At 45.1% G+C, this 27,381-nt stretch overlaps 1 protein-coding gene across 1 annotated transcript; it reads left to right on the plus strand.

Annotated features, from left to right (window-relative positions):
* LOC144102392 (uncharacterized) lies at positions 1 to 27,014 on the plus strand. The gene is made up of 6 exons (XM_077635674.1): positions 1 to 103; positions 13,649 to 13,685; positions 14,928 to 15,073; positions 18,727 to 18,847; positions 25,343 to 25,449; positions 26,975 to 27,014. The coding sequence occupies exons 1-6, from the start codon at positions 27 to 29 to the stop codon at positions 27,012 to 27,014; spliced, it is 528 nt and encodes a 175-aa protein (XP_077491800.1). The 5' UTR covers positions 1 to 26.
* Positions 27,015 to 27,381: the final 367 nt, after the last annotated feature.

Here is a 27,381-nt window from a genome sequence, read left to right on the forward strand (position 1 = left end):
TAATTCCGCCGCTGGAAACCTCTGCCATGGCGACCATCAGCGCAGCTTCAGGTGGCATCGATACTTCTGGTAACAGCCAATTATCAGACGCCAGGGTGCCAGGGTGAGCTGCGTCAATTATGCAGAATTCGTTGGTGTTCAGTGGGCACCGCTGAGCACAGACCACACTCAGCAAATTCAAATGCTGCTTGCACCCATTGTACCTGTATCTGCGCGTGTGCACGCAGAGGCCCAATGACTACAGTGAGTGCCAATGATGCTCGTCAGCTTGCATTTTCAGCGATGACTGAGGTGGTGTGTTGCAGCTGCCAAAAAGCAGGGAAAGGTATTAGTTGTATCCTGGGCTTCCCGCACAGGATGCATGTGCTTGCAGTCGTATGTGTTCTTGACAGAAACTGTACGCTCACGGATACCTTCTAATGTGGGTAGGATGCGTGCTAAGATAGGGCAATGTAGTAGTAATGGGGAAATGATCAATCATCTGCGAGGCCAGGTGAGAGTGCAGGCGTGCCTTCTAAATTGCACGCTTACTTGACCAGTGCCGTGTTAACTGGTAGCGCAGCTGTGGAGGCGAAATTGACGCACGCGATTTTGCACATAAACTAGCATGGTGTTGTACACAAGTGGTAGCAGTGCAGCTCTGCAGACTACACCTCGCTTTGTAGACTGTGGTGTGACCATAAAAGAAGAACCTACGCTGATTGTAGCAGTATTGCATCGACGCATGACAAAACTATGACGTATTAATGTTGCGGAAGGTTAGCATTCCCAAGTTACATGTGGACTGTGGATAACGCTGTACTGGAGGGCGCGGGATTAATTTTGACTCCTTGGAATTGGTAACACACGCCAACGTTAAGAAACTCTCTTCTGCACTTCATCTAAATTGAAGTGAATCGTGATTCGATCCCTCGACCTTGGTGTCTGTAGCCGAGCACTGGAGGCACTGAAACACGGAAAGAAAAAAGCTGAACATTAATGAAGTTGTTGCAAGCACAATGTGACGAAGCAAGGATACCGGGCCAAGCAAGTGAAACACGGGGAAGTAGAAGAACCGAACATGAAGCTCATTTCTTGCGCAGTTTCGCCCGGAAAAGCCGCACTCTATTTCAGTGTTGGATTGTTGATCATACGGTCATTCACTTGTGACACAAAAATGACCTTGATGAGAACAATGCCCTTTTTTGTCGTTTGCGCAATGCTGTGCACTGGTGACATCATTAGCTGCCCTTTCTCTGCGTTATTCACGAAAATAGCTGCGTAGGTCCACAAGCTCTTTAAATTCACACACAAGCATAAACATAGTCTCTCAGTCCATGTTATAAAATCAAATCAATGTTTAGTCATCTTTGTTTAACACATGAGCTTTCCTGTCCAACCTTAGCACAGAGTGCTTGTTGGTTGTTTAGGCAGTGCGGTGGATCAACCGAATGTGTACAAAACAATTACACACAAAATGATGACATGGGGCACACCAGTAAATGCATATTATCCAAGAAAGAAAAGGAATATATATATATATATATATATATATATATATATATATATATATATATATATATATATATATATATATATATATATAGCAAATATGAATACAACTAAAAAAAGACAACCAAAAATGAACAGAGGACATTATAACAGCTTGAAATGTGCCATATCTAAACAAATCTAAAATGGGAAGAAAAAACAAGGGAAGTAGAATACAGCATGCAAGAGGCATCATTGATTTATCTACAACGTTGAGCACCTTTTTCTTGTAGATTTAGTCATTTTACGTTTAGTTTTGAAATTAAAAACTCTTCGCCATATTCATTGAATATTTCTGGCACATAGTATCTCCTTATCTTTTTCCCATAATGTGTAAAGCATCGTGGCTTAATATAAGTTTCTATCTTTCTTAAGGCAGCGTTTTTCTTGACTGGCATTTTGACAGCATTTGTAATGACGTGTCAGCAATGTGTAATAAAATAGTTCCCTCATTTCTAATACAGCTAGTCTATTGTATTTTTCCTGCTTAATAACCTCCTCTAGCATACTAAATGTTATGCAGTTTACAATTCTTCTAATTATGCGATTTATGACTCCCATTTTGTGATCAGAGCAAGTTCCATACAATGTTATGCCGTAATTTATAATAGATTCAGCCAGCGGCTTGAATATGATGCACCTTAGGTGCATCGAAGTCTTACCTCTGAGGTTGTACATCATCGCAGACAGGGCTCTAAGCCTGTTATATATATACTGCACATGATTATTCCATCTTACATGCTCATCAAATATTATTCCAAGGTATTTAACTGAAGGCGCAAACGGTATGGCATTACATGGTCTCGGATCTCAATGCGAGTCATGTAAAAAAAGTGGCTCATTTAGGGGAATTCGCTTGTGCGTGTTTCTTAAAAAGAGAAGCTTCGTTTTTTGTCGATTTAAATATATTCAATTTTGGGCAAGCCAGTCTATCAGCTTGCACATATCCTGCTGAAATCTTTTTGCTCCCAGAATGAAGATCAGTGAATTCTAGTGCTAGTGCTGTGTCGTCTGCATACTGAAATATTCTTCAGGTTAACTTCAAAACACCGACTTCCGAGACGTACATATTGAATAGTAATGGACTCAGTGTACTTCCTTGAGGAACACCAAATTTGATGGCCTGAAATTCACTGTATTTGGCATCAACTCTAACACACTGTGATCTGTCTTTGAAATATCCCTGAAGGAATTGACGAAATCGTCCCCTGAAATCCATGTTTTTCAACTTTTGCAACATTAATGAACGATCAATAGTATCAAAGGCTTTTGATAGGTCTAAGAATAGGGCTAATATAAGGTGATTGTTTTCTAATGCGGCGTTAACGTAATCCGAGAATTCTAAGAGCGTAGTTGTATTCCGATCCTTTGTGAAGCCGCTGGGTTTTTTAATGAGTATTTCTCGCAAAAAGTCTGCATAGCGTATGCCACGTGTTGCTACATAATATGCGCAAAAGCAGATATAATAGCAACCGGTCTGTAGTTTGCGCAGTCATTTTTCTTTCCGCTTTTATACACAGGCCTCACTACTGATATTTTCAACTCTCTCGGCATTATTCTGGTTTCTAGTATGCCGTTTAGTATTTTGAGAATCACGTCTTTTAATATGCTAAAGTTGCAGTACAGATCGCGCACACCGATCTTACGAAAGCCTGGTGGCTTGAACATCTTTATTCTACTTATGATGTTCCACAGCTCAGCCTCCGTTAACTCGGGAAGGTACGCTGTTTGTGCGCATGTACATATCGGCTTGTAATCTAGACGTTTTGTGCCATGAGCAACGCGCAGCTTATCTGTCGCGTGAATGAATGTGTCGTTAAATAGTTCACACAATGACTGTGTTTCTTCCTTGGGAAAGTTTTTTTTTCAATTGTCTCCTCAATCGTAGCCTGTTTGACTCGGACCATTAAATTGTTTGCTATTTACCATGTCCATTTTCCATCGTGCCTGTTCAATGCAAACTGCTGGGATAAGTATCTTCTTTTAGCCAGTCGCATTTTGGGTGTTACCAGTTTTCGCAATGTGCGAAATTCTTGCCTAAGTGCGGTGTTTTCTGGGTCCTTTCTACAGTTCTGCCAAGCTTTACCCTTTAAGTAACATAACTGTATGATTTCGTGCGTTATTCAGTAGTTGTTTGGTTTTCTTTGTTTAATTTTTACCGATTTATATGATGTCGCGTATATTAGGTGGAACTTTGCAAGAAATTTATTATGCAAAGTCATGTGATCTAGAGATAACAAAGCGTGCCAGTTTGTGCTCTGAATGGCATTGTCTACATTCCTGTCGTCTAAAATTTTCCTGGTTATAGGTCTTATGTAACACTTGTTGCTGGGCTAGTTGGTGCATAGTTCTTTGTGCAAAGGTTAGCGCAAAATAATACACATTCACAAGAAAGGTGGACAAGGCAACGCGCTACTGACAACTGATTTTTATTGAAAGAAAAATATTATAGGTTCACCGTCACACCACCTATCAGCTGCAGAAAACGTCAGAAAGATTAATAGGGATAAAAGACAAACACTAAAACATGACTTAGTTAAAAACGATAAGATTGGAGAAATAACTTGAAAATGCATGACACGTGGTGTAAAGGGCCAAAGAAACATGACTGAATGGGATCTGAAAGGATGAAGACAAACCAAAATGCATTAAAACCGTAAAAACCAGAAAAAGAACGTGAGACAAAAAAACCGTCTAAAAGGCATTGTGCACTCAACCTTTCAGATTACACTGTGAAAAAAAAACCCCAGCACCTGTACACGTGTTCGTATCAGGAGAGAGAGAGAGAGAAAAACATTTATTGAAATCTCAATGACATTAGCGGTGGGCCGTCCTCTTAGCCGTTGACGTCTGGCCTCTTCGCAAGGTCGGGCCCCTATTCCAGGGCTCCGCTGAGTCTTGTTGCTTCGCATGCGTGCTGCTCAAGGGCCCTTTGGGCTGTGAGCTCGCTGCTGGTGAGCAGACCTTCCCATTGCTCCGCACTCGGGGTTTTGAGTTTGTGGAATGCATATTTGCATTTGCACTCCCATGTATGTGGTATAGCGTGGGGGTTGCCCCGCACCACGGGCATGTGTCCCTGAATTGTGTAGGGTACATTTTGTGTAGAATGTATAGGTTGAAGAATGTTCCTGTTTGCAGTCTCCGCCAGTTCACTGCTTCTTGTTTTGTTAATGAGTTGTGTGGCGGAGGGTACTTGAGCCTCTGTCCTCTGTAGCAATTTAGCAGCGCCGCATATACTGGCTTCACTATGGTACGGTTCTCTAGGGTCTCCAACAGCTCTGCTCGGAACGTGATCTCGCAAACTAATCTGTCCACCCTTGAGTTTCCCTCTATCCCCGTGTGTGCCGCTATCCAGAGTATCTTGTGGGTTACTTTTTGGCTAGGGGGCCCTGTTTTGAGAAGGATTCTTAGGGCCGCCTTGCAGACTACCTTGCGCGTAGTTCCGGCATGTGGATTTTTGCCGTATCAGGAAAACTTTTCTAAAAAGACTTCTTCGCTTTTGTACAATAAGACAGAAGGATCGCTAACGGCACTCAGGCCCGTTTTCCTAATTAAAAAGTTTTTTATCGCTTTTATGACCCTATTCATCTTTCAGACGTTTGCTGCAGCTGTTAGGTGGTGTGACGGTGAACCTATATAATATGCGTTTCTTTCAATAAAAATCAGTTGTCAGTAGCGCGTTGTCTTGTCCACCTTTCTTGTGAATGTGTATTATTTTGCGCTAACCTTTGTATATAGGTCGTATGTTTGCATTGCCTTCTCGTTTGCAAGTTTCTGTCATGGTTACAAGTGCCACAAAGTAGTGATCTGCGAGTTTCAACTTAATTACTCCTGAAGAGCAGTGTTTGTCTGCCATGCGGACGGCTATATGGTCGATGCAAGACGTAGTTATCTTGGAACCTAAAAATTCCTCTCTAGTGCATTTATTATTAACGTTAACTAAGCCAAATTCAGCCAGTAGATCTAGATAGTCTCTGACTACCCTCTTTGACTCTTGCATTATATCTGCATTTAAATCTCCCGCTAAAATAAAATGCTTCTCATTCATATATGTTTTTACTAGTGAGCTAAGTTCTTCCAGGAATAAATTAATGTTCTTGTTGGGTGGTCTGTATAGTGCACACACATTGTAAGTTGTATTCAATTTGTTAAGCGAAACAGCAACCATTTCTGCGTTGTGTATGGACACCTGAATTTCGTATGACATCCAGGTATCGCTAACAAACACGATCACTTCTCCTCCTTTTCTGTTTTCTTCGCACCAATTGTAACCAGAGTACCGAACAAGGCTGTAAATGTTTTGTCGGGTTGCATCGAGATTAACCTCTGTTAGGACAATTGCGTCTTTTTTTTCTGGCGGTTATTTACATAAGCACATAACCGCTCCCAGTTTTTCTTTATGCTGTGTTTGTTTACATGCAGCAAACTTAACTCCTGCATCCACCCTTCATCTTTTAAAGTCTGGTTCACATGAGAATCCCAGTCACAAAAATATATGAATTCCGCCATTAGTTCATTTCATCCAAACCACTCTCCGCTGCAATGTTGATAGCAGTACTTCCTTCTTCCCGCCTTGCAAAGATTTTCCCACTGCGCATCCAGAAAAACTTATAGCCCAGCTGCTTGCCACTCTGTCTGCTCTGCCAAAACGATTTCTTTTGTGCTCGTGTCAGATTTTTATTTATGTAGATGTTATCAGAGTGCAGTGCATATTTCTTCGAAATCCAAAGGGCACGATCACCCAAGTCCTTAAATCTGACAATTAATGGGGGTATATTATCTTTCTGCTCTTTTAGCCTGTGAATGGTTTCTAGTGAGTGACGCTCGACTGGCGCTATTTATAGCTTTGCGCTCAGTCCTGCTAAGACTTGGTACAGATCTTCGCCCTGCTTATAGGGAACGCCATGCAGCTTGACGTTTTTCCGCCTTGAGTACTGTTCTGCACTATGAACGTTTTCCTTGAGCCTAGCAATTTCAGCGTCCTTTTCTGAAATCTTTTGCATCAGCTCTGTAGAAGTAGTTTTTAGTTCAGCAATATCCTTTTCTTGGTTTGCCATGGTGGCAATAACTTCGTCATATTTATGCGACAGGAGTTCCATTGAAGCTTCTATCCCTGCTGTTGTCGTGCACTGTTTGTCTACCTTTCTTTCCAGCTCTTCCAGCCGGCCCAAGACTGCAACCATCTTTCGGCTAATCCCCTCAATCAATTTTGTTACATGACTCAACTGACTCTTCTTTCCTTCCTTCCCATCCCCAGGGTGTTCTGTGTCACTGTTTTCAGATGTTTCTTCGTCTGATTCCTGCTTTTTACAGCTGTCACACATCCAGTGGTCGATTTGGCGAAGTGCCATGTTTTTGAAGGCCTTTTTAGTCATTCCCGCACATTTACCTGTGTGGTATACTTTCTTACGTTTAGCACATGATATAGTTTCTTGACATTTCTCAAGCAACTTTGAACATTTTGTGCAATCTCGCGATGGCATGGTTCGATACATGAATGCAGTCCAGTGGAGCCAAGAAAAACGTCCGATCCCAGCCGACAGGCCTCTCACCTAGGAGTAAGCAGCAAGGTCAGCACGTTGCTTGGTGCCCCACCGGACTGCACGCCAGCATCGTTTGGTTCCTCGTTTTGTAGGCTCTGGCTCCTTCCTGGCTCCTGACGTCATCGCTGCCGTTGGACATCAAGCAACGATGTTATCGCTGTTATCGCTGATCTGACATACATGATAATGTTGAAACGAGCGCATGAAAGGCGCAGTCGCACGTGGGAAACAGGTTTCCTCCATATGCACAGTAGTGCAGACGCATATACAATCTTCAGAGGAGCTGTCAGTCTTCCACCTGCCTGACCAACTGAATATGTGGTTTTGCGCTTTGAGGGCGCTGCACATTGGTGTGTCTTTAGCGCCGCTGTGCGACGGCGTTGTCCAATTACTCAGGAGAAGGTTGGGTTCTTGTGGATCAGCTAAGACTTATTGAGAGAATCGTCGCTATCAGCCGGCTTAGGTGTGTCACATTCTGTCAAGGGTGTAGGACCTCAACTACCACTCTTGCTGCTCAACTTGCCTGATAACCTGTCGCAGCATTTTAAATAGAGTTTTTGGCTCAAACGCATATCAAAATCTAGCCTAAATGTAACGCACTCAGAAGAGAAGTTTTGATGCGTTGCTAATCCCGGATGTAATCACAAAAAAGATGGCAGAAATAATTCTCGGCAAGGGGATTCAAACAGCTATGCCAGGCAATCAAAAGCGGAGTGCTAGTATTCCATTGCACGGCAGAACCGATGAGAATGGAAATATTTCACTGAGGTCTTATCGATTCTCATAAAATGTTTCATATTTGCCTCTAAATGGTATCCCCCCAGACGTATCTACTACATGAAAATTTTGGCGAGTTACGACACAACCGGTTCCTGACCATCCGCAGGGACATCCCCGCAAGGGGATGATGGTGAGCAGTGCGTCATCACGGAACCGAGCACCCGCGCTTAGCCTTGAGCTTAGCCGCGCCTTTTACAATCCTCCCAATTATCTCACTTTCCAATTCCTTTCTCAAAACTCTCCTGTGTCCTATTGATTTCTAGGTTCCTCGTTTTTTCTCTGGCTGTACCGCAGTGGTTTGAGCTTCCGCCTCACATGCGGGAGGTATGGGGTCCGATCCCAATTGTCGCCGGGCACCCACTGGCGATACAATTAGTACAAGCATTCCCCTGCCTGGTGCTCGGCTTCTTTCAGATGAAGTGCTTGCTTGGGAAATAGGTGCTTGACCCCTCTCATGCACGAAATAAAAAAAAATTACGAAAAAATCATTTTAATGAGTTTTATAATAAACAGATTCCTTTACACCCAACGTTACTCTTGGGAGAAAAAGCAATGGTGGACATATCCTGTGTGTTTAGGTTTTTAAGATAAACAGGTTTCCTCAACAAACTAAATTTTTACCCAGTGCTTGACTTCATTTTTTGATACTTCGGCCACCTCATCAATCTTGGGAAGAAGGCTGAGGTTCTGTTGACTTGTTGGGAGGCTCAGCGTCCTCGCCCAGCCAAGGATGCCTGCTGAGGTTACTCGACCTTCTTTAAGCCTTTTAATATTAGCCATTCATATAGTTTCCTTCTTCCTTCATCACTAGGTAATACAAAATAATGTTTTAGGCCCTATACACCACCGATAATTCGTATTTCTTAAAATTCTGCAGAAAACAATTTTCCTATACCTTGGGTTTGGCGCATGATGGCCTGAGTTGCTTATATTCCATAAAACCCAACACAACAACCGTAGGTGTCACCTCTTAACCGCACGATACACGTTAAGGAATCTCAGGTGGTCGAAATTTCCGAAGCCCTTCACTACGGCGTCTCTCATAGCCTGAGTCGCTTTGGGACGTTAAACCCCCATAAACTAGAAAACAAAAACTGCTTAACATTAGTTGATGTAGGCACAGTCACTCTCAATGACGCCCTAGGGTTTAGTGATAATGAAGGCAATGCAAATGAACCTATTGCAGACGTTGGTAGAAAAAAACATTTATACCGTTATGTCACTCCTCTGCTTTAAGATACGAATGTTTCAAGAGGTCAGTATCTCAAAATTAGGACAGTGCAAAGGTCGATAGAATTTGCTTGGAATTTCTTAATATATTTGTATATTTGAGACCTCTTAGAAAAATGTAAAGAAAATTCAGGGTGGGGGGAGTACCTTCCATCATCTTATTTCAAAGAGGTCCTAACGTGTGTCCATCTTTATATAATTGGGCACTGTGAAAGAAAGGAGTCGTACTTGTCCGCTGTGGAGCGAAGGACTTCACCAGTGCCCTCCATGTGTTGGTCTTGTTTTCTCAGCTGTCACCACCTTGTCCCAGCAAACCTCCATATCTCTGCCTGTCTTTCTACTGGCTGTTGCCACGTTTTGCTTTCCCTGCAATCCCCTTGATTTACCAAACAGGCCATTGGTGATCTGCATCGCATGTTTGCCGAAATCATTTCTTCCCCCGAAATTCTGCTAGGATGTCACTTCCTTGAATTTATTCTCTACTTGACATTTCTTTCAGTCTCTCAGGGATATCCCTGGCATTTTTCTTTCCCTAGGGCACTGGGCTGTCTTCTGTTTATTTTCAAACTTTTTCTTAAGCCTGCAAGTTCCCACGTCATAGGTCAATTTAATTAGGTGAATGACATTTGAAGCCCCGCACATTGCTGCTCATGACACTTGTCATAAAGCTGTGGTAGAGCTTCATGTGCCACATGAACCACGTTGTTTAGAGTGCACAGCTTTCGATCCGGGTAGAGTTCAGGGCTACCAGGCTGATACTTTACCACGTGGCTCTAGGCATAGCTCAGTGACCTGAGCAATAGTTTACTGCTTTGCTTCTTTACTTATTTGTGCACCCTCAGGTTCATGGACATGAGAGACGGGAACGGGCACAGGCGTACAAAGAAGAACAACAAGAAAAAAAAAGAACGGTGCTGGTGTTAACAAACGGAATCTCTGTTGCTGTCGTTGCGGGAAGGTGATTCGACTCTTCTGCTGTTCGAGGTAAAAACAACTGAATGAAAGCCTTAGTTCCGCAAAAAGGGACATCGACTTTGAAGGGATTATCTAATCGCGATGATAAATGTTGTGGAGGAGATATAAATTCACTGCGCAAGTATGGATGATGAAAAAGTTTTTGGAAAAGACAGATACAAAACATTTTCTGAATATATGCTGTTGGTCCTGGTATAGTTAGAAAAAATAAAGCAGGCGGAAATATTTTGAGCCATTTTTAATTAATATATTAGGTTTTCTTGATGGGGGTCCAAGATAGGTGCAGCGTATTATAGTTTCCGACGTATTAGCGTTTTGTACTATAGCCGTTTTAGGGATGAAGGCGCTTTAGAGAAATTGCGACGGATGTAACCCAGCATGCCATTAGCATTATAAGTTATGTATGTAATATGTAGAGACCAAGTAATGTGTATACCAAGGTACTTGTACGAAAGCACCGACTTTAAGATGACATTATTTAAGGAGTAAGCAGAGGCATTATTGCAAGTTCTAGACACGCGAAGGTGATATACCTTTTTTGATGTTTAGATCCATTAGCCATGTTTGACACCACGAAGAGATGCAGCATTCAGATCAGTTTGGAGGACAGCCACTTCATCGCTGCTTGTAATTTACCGGAAAACAACACAATCATCAGCAAATAAATGCATATGAAAGCAAACAGAAGAAGGCAAATCGTAAATATAGGTTTGAAAAAGAAAAGGACAAAAGACTGTGCCTTCCGGAACGCCGGAATAAATAGGGCTTGAATTAGAGCCTAGATTACTAGTTGACACGTATTGCGAACCGTCACTCAGAAAGCATTCAATCCAACTTGGAAGTTTGGGGTCATGTTCATGAGACGTAGTTAATAAATGAACAATTTATGACGCATTTTATCGGAAGCTTTGGAATAGTCAAGAAAATTACAATCCGCCGTTGAGCGGCTAAAAAATGATGTTTAGCTTATGGGTGAACAAAGTTGAGTCTCGCAAGAATATGTGTTCAGAAAACCATGCTGCGAGCTTGTGAAAGAAAAAAATTTGACTCGAGGAAGTTAGCGAGACATGAGTGAAGGATATGTTCTAGTATTTTGCACGGGACGTTGGTTAGTGAAATAGGTGGGTAATTAAAGGGAGAATGCTTGTTGTCAGATTTAAAGAGTGGAATCACCTTTCCGACTTTCCAGTGAATGTACAAGGGTGCCTCGCAAAAACTTCACCGTAATTTGGTCACAATTATGAGCTGAGATGAGTCGGAGTAATTTGATTAGAGCTTCAACACCACTGGGCTCAATTTTAATGGGGAATATTCATTGTAGTCGTAACAGGGTGCCGTGGGGAGCGAAACATTGAAGCTACTGAAAAGTTTCGGGTAAACACTTCATTAAGAACGGACGCGATCTGATCACACAGCATATGATTTCCTGAGTTGTTCACAGGGGCTATGGTAGCATCATCTTTTTGGATAATCTCGCGCGCCAGAATTTCTTTGTGTCATTTGTTAACATTGATGGAAGCGTATGGCGTAAAAAGTTCTCCCTCGCGTTCTTTAGCTCCGACACATGCTCGCTGCGCACCGATTTTTAAGCGTCCCAACGGGCCTCGTTTGAAAACATCTTGGCTGTGCTGTAGAAACGCCTCTTTTTGTTTCATAGGCACCTTAAGGGAGCATTATACCAAGGATCGTGTGGTTTGTTTGGTACAGAGTGAATAGAAAGGTACTTGTTAGTTGGGCAAGGACTTTTTCTATGAACATTGTGCAATTCGTTTCAACTCTACGTGTACGGGTGTCGAAGTCCTAAAAAAAGTTGAGGAAGGAACATAATTCGTTGTTAATTGCGTCAAAGTGTGCGTTACTGTAATTACGGATAGTGACTGGCCTTTTGTTTTATTTAGGTTGTGCGAGATGAGCTGGAAGGAAAGCAACGCGTGGTCGCTCATTCCAGGAATGTGGATAATGCTGGAAACTAGGTCAGACTGCGAGGTGAGAACGAGGTCAAGAGTGTCAGCTACAGGCTGTGTTCTCGTCGGTTCTGTGATAAGCTGCTGGAGGGAAAAAGGAGCCCACAGTTCTAAAAATATTTTCGCTGGCGTAGAACGCGGGTGCATTGCAGGGACAGTGCTGGTCCAGGATATGTTATCTATGTTAATATCGCCGATCAAAAGTAATTGGCCGTTTGGATTACGAGAAGAAACGTTAATTTCACCGTGTAATTAAGTAACAAAGTTCTCTACATATGTAGGCGGCCGGTAACAGCCGCCAATAATAACTTTCTTGTGGTTTGAAATGACGCATGCCCAAAGAGTCTCAGTAGAAATGTCAACGTGGATGCATTCTGAAGCAAAATTTTTATTGATAGCGCGCAGAATACCTCCGCCTTGCGTCCCAACCAATCACAGCGATATATAGAGAAGAGATTTGCAACAAGAAAGAGCTAGCTTATGGTCTCGGTTTCTAAACGCAACCAGGTCGCGGTAAGCACTACAATGTAAGCGCTGCAGGTGTCGATGATTGAGTTAGGGCAGTCACGCTTGTTTATGATACTGCGGACGCAAGTATAAAGAACCGGTAATTGTGAAGAACGTTCACATGCCCTGGAGCATCTCTACGGATCGCTACGCGCGAGGCTGACGGTACAACTATTATCTGAAAGCGGTTGCAGCACATGCTCTTTAACAGAATCGGGGTCACGATTAAACACGTAGCACTTTATATTCATATGTAGTTTGTCATATCGCAGCTGATAGAGCCCGCCATCGGACTCATTTTTTGGCAAAGTCGCTTAATTTTTTACGAACTAGACGTGTGGCGGGTGGAAAGTCTTTGTTAACGGTTACATCCCATTCTGTTTAAGTTTTTTTTTGCGGACAGAAAGCACCATCTCTTTTCTTTTGAAGTAGGGAATTTGACAATGATTGGAAGCTATTTATCTAGCGAGCACTGGCCTAGGATAGTGTACGTTTTCAAAGGCCGAGTCCGGTAATGGGACAAGCACGTCAGCTAAAAAGTGCTTTTATTTTTCTTTCCGACCGTGCCCACGATTCTCTACAGTTGTTTATTCCACAAAACATGCCTGTATGCTGGATATGGTGACCATAACATGCCGCACATACTGTGCTGTATCTGGTATAGTCGAGGCACCAAGCATGTGAATTTCAGCTCTGCTCAATATTTGTGAAATGGCACCGGTATGCATAGGGCTCCACTACAATGAGCCCCTGCGCGCCACACTGGTTTTGGAGCAAACGCGATGCAGCTCTATCGAAGATGCCATTAGGTGCTATACTGTCTGAGGAGCTTTTCGAAGCTTTGAAACTTGTGTGCTGCACTAAGGCTGCGAGTGAGCGCTGTATAAGGTTGCTTGTTTGAAAATCGTGATATGCCGTTGTGTCCCGCGCACTGGGCTAAGAGGTCCGACTTAGGGTTTGACCAGGCCCTGTGGACGTCTTGCAGAGCAGAAAAGTCATACATGCACATGAGCAAACTCGCTTGTTGAAAAATATCGGGTTGCTGCTCTGCATGTCAAAATAAGCGTGCGGCTCTAAAACATTTACACATTCAGATTTTTTTTAAAAATTTTTACACAGGTTGAAGGAGGCTACTGAAAGCGGAGACGGCAAAGGGGTGAGTGCTGTGGTTTTGCTCCTGTTTGCCTGCAACTGATTTTTCTGGAAACCGCATTTAACTTTTTTAGAAAAACCTGTCAGATAAACAGGCATCGTGATTGTGCGCCTGTTGTGGGCATACCTGAACGATGCCTTTCCAGCATTATCGGCAACTGTCTTTGCAGTGTACGTAGTATAATAACTAGTGAGTTTGGTTTAGTTTGTACTGTGGCGTTTTTGAACATCTGATGTACAGCTAAGTGAACTCGAGTGGAGCTTTCCTGAAAAAAGATAAGAACAACACCAGTGCCATTGCATGGACTCTTTTAATAATAATTGGGGCTAAACTTTGGAGCTGCTTCTTCGTTTTGCGGTAAAAGTTTCTTGTCTTATTTTCTTTAGTGGTGAGTTGGTTCGCTTGGTTTTAGTTTCTTCTCAACCTCAGTGCCCAGTTTTCAGTAAATAAGTTTGATGTAATTCTATCATTATACTTCCACTAGTGGTGATATCCTCATTTGCTTAGAGAGCCGCCGCGATGGCTCAGTGGTTATGGCGCTTGGCTGCTGCCCCAAAAGACGTGGACTCGATCCTGGCCGCAGCGGTCGAAGTCCGCTAGGGGCCCGTTTTCTGTGCGATATCAGTGCACATTAAAGAACCCCTGGTGGTCGAAGTTTCTGGAGCCCTTCACTATGGCGTCCCTCACAGCCTGAGCTGCTTTGCGACGTTAAACCCTCATAAACCTCATTTGCTTAGAATGTTCATCCTTGAGCCTGGCTTTAGGAAGGGAAAAACTGTTCCATGCAGCGCTTTGGTTGTGTGCAGCAGCATGATAAAGCCTTTTGCCGCTGCATTCTTCTTATGAGGGCTCGGATAATAAAAGTTGGCATCCATATTTGTTGCACAATCGTCCAGTTTCATTGTCAGTATCAGTGGACGCCCGTGAGCGCCATGAAGTGTAACTTGTTGAGAAATTCAAATGTGTGTGTTAGCCATCTTTGAAACTCCGCGTGGAATGCCCTTTTCTTGAAAGCTTCACATATTCGACCTTGTGTCTCCAGTTTTGCTTTCATTTTTACGCGTGACATGCGTGACCAAATTTACTTAACTATTTATTTTCCATTCACACTATAATTGAGAGTACAGTGCTTGTCCTTCACTTGGTGCTGTGTGCCCTCATTGTTCATGCGCTGTTTATCAGGATGAGTTATCCAGCTCAGCTGGCATGCGCTTCACCGTTTGACCCTCTTGATGTGCTCTGCAGGAAATGAGCCAGCATGGCTCAATGGCAGGAGGCGAGAACAAGCGGGCCTTGGGGAAGCCGGCTGTAGCCGTGGCCAGCCGTGGCAAGGCTGTAGCCTTGGCAGGCCGCAATGACAAGCTTGCCCGTGTGCCGAAGTCTCCAATCAGGTGAGTATAATGCTCTGCTTTTTTTTTTGCCAAAACTAAGCTGTCACTTCCCTTTTTCCTCTCCCTGAACGCAGGATTAAGATGCCTGGAGACGGAACTCAAAAGTCAGCCGTGTACTGTGCGATGTCGGTGCACATTACCCCTTTCAGGCATGATTTTTGTTTTCCGTCAATATCAAATATTTTGCCATCTAAAAGTTATATTCAGGACTCAAGAAAGATAGTTCTGTAAGCTTTCTAGTGCAAAATACGTGCGGGTGATTTTATGCAGGAATGTGCAAAATTTCCTTCAATGTGCCATAATTAATAGTAACACAGAAATTTCAGCACATGTCAGGTATACAGCTAAAGGATTATACAATCATTAACTGTTCCGAAGATTCACATTATGCGTGAAATTGGGGGAAGGGAATGGTGTTATTACGGGCGACAAAATCTGTCTGCGTGAAAATGATGGATAATGTGCTTCCCCACTTCGGGACCGCAGTGGTGGCCGAGTGGTTGAGCATCCGCCTTGCATGCGGCAGGTGTGGGGTTCGATCCCCAGTGCCGCGGGGCGCCCACCGGTGATACATACAGTACAAGCTCTCCCTTGGCCTTGTGCTCGGCTTATCTGGGGTCAAATGCTTGGAAAATGGGTTTTTAATTCCACCTTGAATAGTCGAAATCACCTTGTGCCATGGCGCTCTTTGGCCACAGATGCCATTTGGCCTTAAAGGCCTGTATTCATTATCATCAGCTTCCCCACTTCACCATTTTGTGAAATATTAAGGCGAAAGCCTTTATAGGCTCATCACTTGCCAGTAGAGGTGTTCGCAGAAGGGTGTCACACTATAGCTGTCAATCAAACGCGGTTCGGGTGTTCACTGAGATATGTGATACAGGCAGCATTTCCTCTTCTTAAAAGCAATTTTCATTTCATTTTCCTTCCCGTACGGCGCGGTTCGGGTGTACACCGAGATATGTGAGACAGGCGTCATTTTATTTTCTTAAATTGTCGAAAGGGCAAGACGTCGCGCCGGATTGCGTTCTGTGGACTCGTCGGCAACGCTGCAACGCGCTGTCGCTTCCCAATCTTAAAGACGAACTTAAGCGTTCTCCAATATGGAAGCAATTGCGCGCAGTCACGATCAATCGAAATAAGTCTGGTGGCATCGCAAGGGAAATGATAAAGCCGTGTGGCTTATGAGCGTGTGACGTCACTGAGTGGCGCCACTATCGTTTGAGAGGAGCGCTCCCAGGAAATCTTGCCAGACGCCTCCTGAACGCTGATATGGAAGGATGCCGCCTAAACACTCTTTGCAATCTTTAATCAACATCTTCACAGATTAGCGACACAAGCAGCAACGCCGCGCTAAAGGCTTTCGCTTCACCGCCCTTTAGGTCAACAAAGTTTGGTTTGGTTTATGGTTTATGGGGGTTTAACGTCCCAAAGCGACTCAGGTTATGAAGGACGCCGCAGAGAAGGGCTCCGGAAATTTCGACCGCCTGGGGATCTTTAACGTGCACTGGCATCGCACAAGTACACGGGCCTCTAGAGTTTTGCCTCTACCGAAATTCGAGCGGCGCGGCTGGGATGGAACCCCCGTCTTTCGGATCAGCAGCCGAGCACCATAACCACTGAGCCACCGCAGCGGGCTAGGTCAACAAAATGTCCACATGAATTTTTATTTATTCAGTTCGCTAGACAGCATAAAATATAGTCTTATTTGCGACAAAAAGGATGCAAAAGTCGTTGCAAACCGTGAACTCGCTTCTAGGAGTAGTACGCTCCCAAAAGAACAAGCTGAGAGTTCATTTTGTGCACAATATTGTACAAAGCGCCTAAATGAATTAGTTTCTAGGAGGTTCGAAGCTGATCCGGAGCCCTCTATTACTACACCTCTTCCTCTCTTCTGTCTTTCTCTCTTCTTCTTTCACTCCCTCCTCCATCCTTTCCGACTCGGTTGAAGTGTACACCGAGAAGTGACAGTTACTGCACGTTTCATTCCCTCAAAACAAATTTACCTTGAGTGAATTAGTGCTCCATTTCTTGTGGTCATAAGCCTTTTCTGATTTGGTTTTCTTCTTCAGTCATTCTTACTTGCTAAGTCATCATTAGGACGATGGCCGTGTAGGCCGCATTAAAAAAAAAGCAAGCACCCTCCTGCCAGTTCACTATTAGCTTGCTAGTAGGCTACTGGTTATTGCACAAACCCCATTCAAGTACAAAAAGTTCGGTAGGCCAAAAAGTTGGAAGAGAAGAGGACTTTCGTTTATCAGATTTTGTCCATTTACACCCTCCCTTTATGAATTCTTGTTTTGCTGTGTAATGCAGGCAAGATAGTAGCGTTGTCAAGAAAAAAACTAGTAACTGTATTGTGGGCAATGCTACTATCGCCATTCTTTTTTGCTGCCGGGAAGGCTCAAAGCCTCTGAATGCTTTGGGACAACACGATGCCAGACTTAATGAGGGATTTAAACGCTACTAGTACAAAGCATTTGAACAGTTCAAAGTCAACTATTGTTTGCTTTGGAGGAATACTCTAAGCCAGAAGCACCTTGGCAATCCCTGCTGTGCAGTGTTTCCCAAGCGGGCGGTCGCATTTGTCTGCGCTTGTTTCAGAAATATCGCGCGGCATATATAAGGGAATGTGCAGCTGGTATAAATGCAATGACATTGCTTAACTTAAGTAGAGTGTCGGTTGTATTTTCTCCCAAGGAAATGTGGTGTGGCTCCCTGGACACAGTTGCAGCCATTGTCATCTATGCACTGCGGGGGGAATTACATGCTTTGCCCTGAAGAATTTACTTTTATGCGTCCATGGACAATTAATGAGCTGTTGACATTGATGTAGAACGACAAAGGTAACTGTATTTGCAGGTACCCTGCCGGCTGAAATTGTCATAGTTTGACCGCCCCTATTTTCGGTCGGTGATATTAGATATGCCAGATCCTAAGCCCTTGCTATGGAGTGAGTGAACGAGAGGAGATACGCATCCAGTCAAGCCCTTTGAAAATGGTCTGTCCAGGCTACCGCAGACAAATTTTCTTGGGACATTTAGATGTTTACCAAGATTCGTTTTTTTTTCACAGCATAGCTGGATTTCAAAATTGGTTGCTTGATGGGCAAGCAATGTCTACAAACTGGGCTTAGCCACTCGAAAGTGCTCCAAGTGCGTTTTTTGGATGCTTCGAAATTGGCTCAAAATCATGGTTATGCCCCGCCGCGGTGGCTCAGTGGTTAGGGCGCTCGACTACTGATCCGGAGTTCCTGGGTTCGAACCCGAACGCGGCGGCTGCGTTTTTATGGAGGAAAAACGCTAAGGCGCCCGTGTACTATGCGATGTCAGTGCACGTTAAAGATCCCCAGGTGGTCGAAATTATTCCGGAGCCCTCCACTACGGCACCTCATTCTTCCTTTCTTCTTTCACTCCCTCCTTATCCCTTCCCTTACGGCGCGGTTCAGGTGTCCAACGTTATATGAGACACATACTGCGCCATTTCCTTTCAAAAAAACAATTATTATTATTGTAATAGCACCACTGCGATCAGAAATTGTTTACTGCAGTGATGATTTAAAAATGCAACATCTTGTGCGATATGGTACAGTCCAAAACATTTTTTTTCACTTTTTTTGTGACTGGGGCCGCTTTCTCTTTGCACGAGTCCAGGATGAAACGGAAGGCCGCACGTAAGGCACGACCGAGGGAAACGCTTGTTTCGCTGGCTGGCAGCCCTGTGAAAAGCCAGCCAGTGGAAACTCCCGTCCACGTGCACATCGACAATGCAGAGGTGGGTAGCTGTTGCGTTAGGCTGTTGCTCAAGCATGGGAGGCTGTGTGTGGATGTACGCATCCTTCTACATATGTATATAGGTAAAAAATTGGATGTACGCATCCTTCTACATATGTATATATGTATATAGGTAACAGATTGGTTAACATCATGGTAACATCATGGCATTTGAAGCCGAAGTGAAAGGACGGGAGAAGAAAAATTGAACTTAAAATTATTTACTGGGCGGAAGAAATATCAGCTTGGTTATGCATGTATACTAATTTATCAAGCATCATTTAAGAGAGGAAAAAACTCGCAGGACAGTAACAACTGCGTAATGCGGAATTCAGCGAAAGCTGTAGGTGTTTAATCACGTGACCTCGGGTGTAGTGATCACGTGAAACCGCCCTGCACTGGCAGGCGGCTGTTCCAAACAGAGCCTCCCGTAGGGTTATGCGACACACGTTGACTGCCGCAACGGTAGGCGCCAGCGCCCCCACCGGTTGTTGGGTGCGCTCTCTCCCACCCTGCTATCTCTGTGTGGTCCTTTAGTCTCGACAATGTTGTTCGATGCAGCTATATCGAGGAGGAGGAAAAACATTTATTCAGAGCATAAAAACTGGGTGGGTTCAGTACGAGAACCCAATGGTCGCCATCCTAATCCGGCCCCTTTCAACCAGCGATTTCTGGTCGAGGGGGCTGTGGCTATGAAGGGTTAACTCCTAGCGCTCATAAGTCAGATCGGGATTACTATCCAAGTCTGGGTTTTCTTGACATTTCCCAAACCGCGTGAAAGAGTGTGCCAATTAACTGCTCCACAGAAGGGGCTGGACGAATCGTAGGTGTCTGGGTACCATTTACTCATTGGGTAAGGATTGGGCAGAGTATTAGTTGGTAGTCGCCTGATGATGTGCTCTTCATATTTACTTAGGGTTTTGTGAGGAAGAGGATATTTCCTTCTAGTGGTCTTATAGTACTCCGTAATGTCTGCGTAGCTTAGTAAGGGTGAGGGGCTGTCAACTGTGTCGGAGAGAGGCTGCGTGCCAGATGTTCGGAGGAGGATCGAGAGCTCGAGCAGCTGTGTTGGCCGCCTCAATGCCGGTCGTTGAGAGGTGCCTGGCGTCCAGAAGATCTGGATGTTGGAAGGATTAGACCTTTCCAAAATTTCCCATCACGGTGCGCCAACGCGGCCTCTGAGATAATTGCGTACCGCTGCTTGTGAGTCAGACATAACCGTTGCCTCGCTCTTCTTTGATATCGCTAGTGCGATAGCTGCTTCTTCAGCCGATGTGGTATCCACCGCTTGAATAAGGCTGCTTGCAATAATATCCCCCCGGGATGAAACTGCTGTAATTGCCGCGACTCCGTTAACGGGTCCAGCCGCATCGACGTAGATCGTGTCCTTGTTTCCATCCCAACGCTTACAGAGGTGTCTAGCTCTGGCTAGTCTCCGTCCTCTGTTGTATTCTTCAGCCATGCGCTTTTGTATGGGGCGTGTCGTGATGTGTGATCCCGTCTGCATGGGCATGTCGATCTTGTCAGCGACTTCCCTGGGTGGACTGATTCCCAGCTTCTGTAATATTTTTCTGCCAGGCTTAGATGTTGAGAGCCTGACAATTTGATTTACACGGTGGGCCTCTATTAGTTCGTCGATGGTGTTATGGATCCCCAGCTGTAATAAGTGCTTAGAGGATGTGCATAAAGGGAGTCCCAGCGCCGTCTTAACTGCCATTCGAATAATAACATCTAGTTGGTCTTTCTCATCTTTGCTAAGCCGTAAGTACGGGCTGGCGTTTGTTAGTTTAGAGAGAATGAAAGCCTGAACTGATCTTAGGGCCTCCTTCTCTCTTAGCCCATTTCTTTTCTTGATTACCCGGCGTAGCATTCTAGAGACTTGTTCGGAATAGGCTTGGAGCTGTCTGATTGTAGTGGTGCTATTGTAACCGCTGGGTATCATGGCTCCCAGGATCTTGATCTCTTTCTTGAATGGAATGCTCATACCCTGGACCGTAACGGCGACAGAGGGAGTGGACGGCAAAAGCCCCGTATTCTGCTTCTGGCCACTGTCGATCAGGAGTAACTCTGATTTCTCGGGAGAGCACGTTCTCCCATGCCTCACCGCATGCTGGCACACGACATTCGCTGCTTCCTGAAGCTGGCCTTGAATTTCCCCTTCATTACCGCTGCAACACCAGATCGTAATGTCGTCGGCGTATATAGCGTGCTCAATGCCTTGATTCTGTCTAGCTTCTCTGGTAGCCCACGCATGGCCAGGTTGAAGAGAAGCGGAGACAAGACCGCTCCCTGCGGGGTGCCCTTGGAAACTAGATTGAACGGAGAGGAGGTCCGATTACCAATACTTATTGACGCTGTTCTATTGGAGAGAAAGTCCCTTACGTAATTATATGTGCGGTCACCACAGTTGATGCTGTTAAGCTCATCCAGTATTCCCTGGTGGTTGACATTGTCAAATGCCCATTTTAAATCGAGCGCAAGGATGGCCTTAATCTGACATCTGCCGGGGTTGTCCAAAATATCCTCTGATACGGAGGAGAATATCCTGTGTAGACAGCTTTTCTCTAAACCCGTACAGCGTGTCAGGGAGGATATCAGTCTTCCTCAGGAGTCGTTTCAGTCGGGCGTTCACGACCCTCTCGAGCAGTTTACCCAGACACGACGTCAGGGAGATCGGTCGTAAATGATCAATATCGCATGGCTTTTTGGGCTTGGGAATAAATCGCACTAAAGCCAATTTCCAGGAGTCGTTGATCTGGCCCTTGTTCCAGCACTGCGTGTTGAAGTATTTCGCTAATTTTCTTAAGGAGATGGCATCCATATTAAAAAGCATCTTGGTGTTTATCTGGTTCAGTCCAGAAGCGGTCTTCTTACGTATGACGTCAAGCTCCGCCCTCAGTTCCTCAACCTTTACATCTTGGTCCATCTCTTCATTGGGTGCACCGGTGTACGGAGGGAGAGAGTACGAGGATCCCAGATCGAGGAATTTCCGTGCAAGTGCTGCAATGAGGGCTTCATTGTCCCCCTTTATAGCTATGCAAGGCGTTACAGAGCGTGTCTGTTTGCTCTTTCCGGTTTGAGTTCGGCTCGATAAGAGATCTTAGGAGTCTACATGCTTTAGCCGTGCCCATTCTACCGTTGAGCTCATCACACAGCTTGAGCCAGTTTTGGTTAGCGAGGTTATGTGCGTAGTCATCTGCTTCTTTGGTGAGTTCTGCAATCTTGGTCTTCAGCTTGCGATTTAACTTTTGTCTTTTCCACCTCCTTGTCAGAGATCCCCTGGCTTCCCACAGATGCCACAGGTGCGGGTAAACTGCCGGAATTTCCTCCGTGGTGTTCGCTGTCGTAGAGTGCCTGACGACGGTTTGGCCTCTGCAGCGCTGTCCATGCTTCAATATCTGTGATATCTTCGTCCGGGAGACGTGAGATTTCCCCTCTCCTCTTGTCCCAGTTCACTATCTTAGCCTTGCCAAATGGTTTCTGACATTTAACTCCCTGAACAGTCCAGGAGACGATGAAGTGATCACTGCCCAGGGACTCGCCAGTGTTAGACCAGGTGGCCTGCCGGCAGTTTTTCAGAAGCATGAGATCTGGACAGGTGTCTCTGCTGACGCTATTACCTGCTCTGGTGGGTTGCAGGGGATCCGTTAAGATTGTGAGTCCTTCTATGTTAGCGATCTCAAGGATCCTCCTACCTTTCGGGCTGTTAAAGTGATATCCCCATGCTTGATGGGTTGTACTGAAATCACCAGCTATGACAAGGGGGTCCTTACCTGCCCTCTTGATAAAATTATTAAATAGCGTGACTATCTGACGATATGAGTGCCTGGGGCGACTGTACACGTTCGGTATGTGCAAACTGCGTTTTCCCCTGTGTTTGGGAAGAATTTCAATGTAAGCATGTTCGATATTTTCGGCTAGCGGTTCTTGCAGCATTGTGGTAAACTCCTTGTGTACAAGTACTCCTAGGCTATGCTCGTCAATGGAAAGTTTTGTACCCCTTCATGCTGATGACCGTATTTGCTTCTTGAAGTACTATTACAGCAGGTGGCGTCTCCGACGGTCGATGAAAAACTGAAGGCTAGGTTTTTTATGTTTAAATCCCCGACAATTCCATTGCCAAATTATTGTTTCCTGTCCCCTATGTGCCATGGTCCTTATTCATCCTCTTCTGGAAGGGGGTGCCTGTCGGCATATTTGGATTTCCTATTTCTGAAATAGCACTCGTTGAGTTTAGATTTGAATTCGTCTCGGACTGTGGCAATGGCGGAGTTTACGTATTTCCTAGTGTTGGCAGACTCGTTTGCGAGCTCGTTTTTGACCATCTGAATAACTTGTAGGAACTTTTTATCCTCCTCTTCTCTGTCAGCTCTCAGCTCTGCAATGACGCGCTCATAAACTGACTGTGAGTTTGGCCGGGCTTCGGGTGTTTTGTCGGGAGTTGTTTGTGACTGCAGCCTGAAAAATTTAAGTTCAGCTCGCAACGCCTCGTTCTGTTTTTTTAGCTGAATAATTTCTGCTTTCAGGTCGTTAAACTCCTTAGATATCGCCTTTCCGGGGAGGGATGGAGGCAACCCAGCATAGCCCACCTTTACGATGTATCTGGAGTCTTCTTGCTTCTCAGAAGACGGTCCGTGCTCTCGGTTGCGTGGCGTCTCCTGTGCCGGTGGATCCGCCTTAGGTGCAAAAGGACCGACCTGGTGGTCCCCTGCTCTTTATGATGTCTTGAAATTTCCGTTCCGGATCGGCCTGACGAGTTGCGATGTTGACTAGACTTAGCTCTTGACCTGGACCTGGATGTAGAATTGGAGGCGGCTCTTCTGGATTCCTTCTTCTCGAACAGCTCTTTTCGGCTGGTGTGTACAGCTGCCGCGTAGCTATTGCTGGTGCCACTGGTTGTTGGTTTCTCTTCCTGATCACCGAAATGTTGATGTTTCCTAGGCTTATTGATGGGATCCAGAAACTTTTCTTTGTATTCCCTTGAGTAGGTATTCTGATTCCCGTGGCATGCCGCACAAGTTGGGGTGCAATCGTGAGCTTCCCCGGGATTCAGCTTGCCGCACGAGTCACATTTCGATTCAGCTGGGCTGGGGCAGACGTCTGGTCTATGTCCTTCCCTGCCGCACAGTACGAAAAACGGTCTAGTTTTCCTATAAAGAAAACATTTGCGCTCGATCCCCCGGTACGTAACAAAGAAAGGGACTTTGTATCCACTGAACAGTATCACTGCCGAGTTGGATCTGCCGAGCTTCGGACGCCTAATATTTCGTGGGTTTCCGAGGAAAAGTCTTTCTCTAGGTCTCTGTCTGAAGCGTTGGGGTCAATCGCGTGCACCATCCCTTTGCATGAGTCTTGCGGTGTTGTTCACATAGGCATTGAGGTGGTACTTTTTCCCGTCTAGGTTGATGTGATCGATCTTCGCAAGTACTGTGGCGACTTCGACATGGGAATTTTCCGCGATGATGATGTTTTGCCCTTCAATAACTCTGATGTAAGGTTTGGCGCGTAGCGTCTTGCCACGTAACGCGTTTTCGAATGCGACGTTAAGTGGGTGTACACTCCCACCCCACATTTTTAGGTCCAAACGTTCTTTCGGCATGATAATCACTTTAAAGTCATGTTTGTCGAGATCAGGCAGTCTCGGGGGCCTTTTGCGGCTCGTAGGATCCGCTGCTGGTGATTTCGGGTCATCTTCGTATGCCTCCGGTGCCCAGCGCCCTTGTGCACGCTGTCCTGCCCTGAGGTATATCGTCTTGCATCCAGGTTCTGGCTGTGAATTATCAAAGTTCGCCTCGCCTTGTTTGCTGCTGCTCGGAACACTTCCGAATCCTCCAGACTATATCGAATTTATTTAGCAGGCACGCATGAATGTCGTTCGCCACAGCCGCCTCGAACGACACGTCACTTATGCTTGGCGCTTCTATATTCACTGGCTGTGATATCGCTCGTGTTGACTCATGCAGTCATTAAGGCAGCTAAAGTAGAAGGTGTTGTTTTGTGATTGTTACTGTTCGGTCATTACCACTCGCTATACCTTCTTTGAGCGTAGCTTTATTTACTCCATGGTTACAGACCGACTGTCGGGGTACTTAGTAATGGACACAAGGTAGCTCCGTATGTTTTGTTGTGTCGTTTATTCTGTGTGCTGTCCACCGCGCTTTAAGCATGGAATACAAAAACCAACTCGCCCAACAAGTTTGTAGATTTTTTAGCAGCGGTCGACGCGGCGGAAGGTTTCGAACGGTCTTTCTCGCGCACACCGCTCGAAGTCGAAGTCTCATTACAAGAGAAGTAGCAATGACACCACGTGGAAGAGAAAATACAGTAAAATATTCAAAGTAACAGCACGCTTTCTGAGGCGCCCTGTGAAATTGGGGCCTGTAGTTATTTTGCTAGTAGAGTATAAACACAGGGCACCGGCCCTGGTAGTTTAGGGAATTCTCTGGCATGTATTGTCAAGTACTGTGGCTGACCGCCATTCTGTGTCATACTGCAGGCAACAGCTCCGGTCTGCCGTCAGGCTCATGCATTGCTCGATGCCGACGGCAATGGAGGGGCCTGGGGCAGCAGCACTGCGAGCTCCTGCTGCCATGCCTTCGTCACGTAGGTGTGAGCTGCGACTACCACCACGCCTACTCCTCAAGTTGCCGGCTGGAAAGAGGTGGGTTTCTCGGGAGAGGAAGAGGAAGGAATGATAACCAGAGTTGCGCCCGTGATAGGCCCGTGCCTTTCTATGATATCGCAGTTGTTTATGAGGCAACAAAATTTAAAGGTCCACTGAAGTCTTCTTAAGCATTTCAAGTTGTCTAATCTGTTACTTAGTAATGTAATTATTTATCTTAGTTAATTAAATTGTACGGTCAAGTAATTTGTCATTTATATTTTATTTGTTTTGCCCTCAAGGCCTGCGTCCTCACCCATTGTAATTAATCATTAAATTATTAGTTTTATTATTTAATTATTTTCATTATTTTTGTCCGATACTTTCCTGAGGAATTACCATTAATTCACCAATTTCGTCCGTTACTCCGAGTATTTGGCGAAATTAATTGCCTTTAGCGAAAAATCCGCACCTTTTATGCGGTCTGACGGAGAAACATTCGCGGACAACGAGAGGTGAAAGCATATCCGTTACAGGCATTCATGCATTACAAATTTTGAAGTGCTAAACTCTGCACCGTAACGCACAGAGCTCGGCGAAAGGTGTTGGCATCTTGCTGGTTGTCTTTTTAGAATATATAACGCATACAGTAAAACATAACTGCATGATAGTATCACCACGTGATCATATGACTATCACCATTCGGTTACTCAGCTTTACATATTATTTGAGACAGTAGATACCAAATCGACAATGACCTTCAATGCATCACAATTTCTAACCGAACTCAACTGCGTGCTAGTATGGCCCAAGCTATGGTAGTGTGGCCACGTTTCATTCGACTCTGACCATTGGGTACCTGACCTTGACCTTTGACCTCAACCCTTGACCTTGACATTTAATTTGAGACAGTGGAGGCTATGCTTAACAGAATTCGTTCGTATAACTAGGCTAAAGCCACGTTGAACCAAGCCATTTTTAAAAGCTGCTACAGTCCAGTTGCTTGCCGCTATACACCAGTGGCATGTGTGGGCCCCCTTGAGGGTGGCCTCGACCTCATGACACACAAGCTGTCTTGCGGCGAAGCAATACTAACAGGACGAGCAGTGGCCGCGCTTGGCGTGCTACGGTCGTTCGCTGCAGAATGCGTTCTAGAACAAACTGCTAGTTTTGATGAGCGATCAGTCTCTTTATAGTGTAAAGGTAATAGTGTTATAAATATTATTATAGATAGTGGCTAAAGTTTCATGTAGCTGTCCGCTGCGGCTGCGATGCAAACACAGAGGAAGGAAAGAATTTAGGAGAGGCCGTCACGTCACAATTTCGGAACCCGGAGCTGAGGGTCCCCCTCTCCAGCTGACCGTCGTCTGAGCGCGCTTGCGCATGCGCAGCAGACAATGTCGCGACGCACCGATTCGCCGCAGCTGACAGATGCGCCTATGACGCAGACGATGCCGCTACGCCATGGGCCAAAGACTATAAGTAGCCCTTGTGAAAACTGACCGTCCGCTCATTTCTCTCTTGCAGCTCGGATGGCGAGGGTCGTGTGGCTAGCGAGGGCCTTTAAGCTTTCCTTCCCTCATGGATACGAAGCAGGTTAGGCCTATAGCAACGCATAGATTGCAGTGCCCTGCGCAAAGGAGCAAGAACCGAATCACTAGAGTGGGCACAAAGCATTCATGATTCCAGTTTGCAGATAAGCTTACCAATCGCCGTAAAAAATGTACTTGTTTGGTGCAGCGGGTTGACCATGGTTGTTATCACTAAAGAATTAACACACAAAGAATCCACTAAACCACATGAATAGTCTCTGATCACCACTAAAGCAGGTTGACAGATGCAAATATCGAGGTGTAACCATAACTAACAATCTTTCTTGGAATTCATACATAGATAACATATGGTCTTCCTTGTTTTTAAACTACGTTTCCTGA

This window comes from Amblyomma americanum, chromosome 8 (assembly GCF_052857255.1).
Source record: "Amblyomma americanum isolate KBUSLIRL-KWMA chromosome 8, ASM5285725v1, whole genome shotgun sequence".
Lineage (NCBI taxonomy): Eukaryota > Metazoa > Arthropoda > Arachnida > Ixodida > Ixodidae > Amblyomma > Amblyomma americanum.

Coding starts and splice junctions, on each gene's coding strand:
- LOC144102392 (XM_077635674.1), top strand. CDS start 27: ATGGCGACCATCAGCGCAGCTTCAGGTGGCATCGATACTTCTGGTAAC. Junction 104..13,648: donor TCAGACGCCAGGGTGCCAGG/GTGAGCTGCGTC, acceptor ATTTTTACACAG/GTTGAAGGAGGCTACTGAAA. Junction 13,686..14,927: donor AAAGCGGAGACGGCAAAGGG/GTGAGTGCTGTG, acceptor TGTGCTCTGCAG/GAAATGAGCCAGCATGGCTC.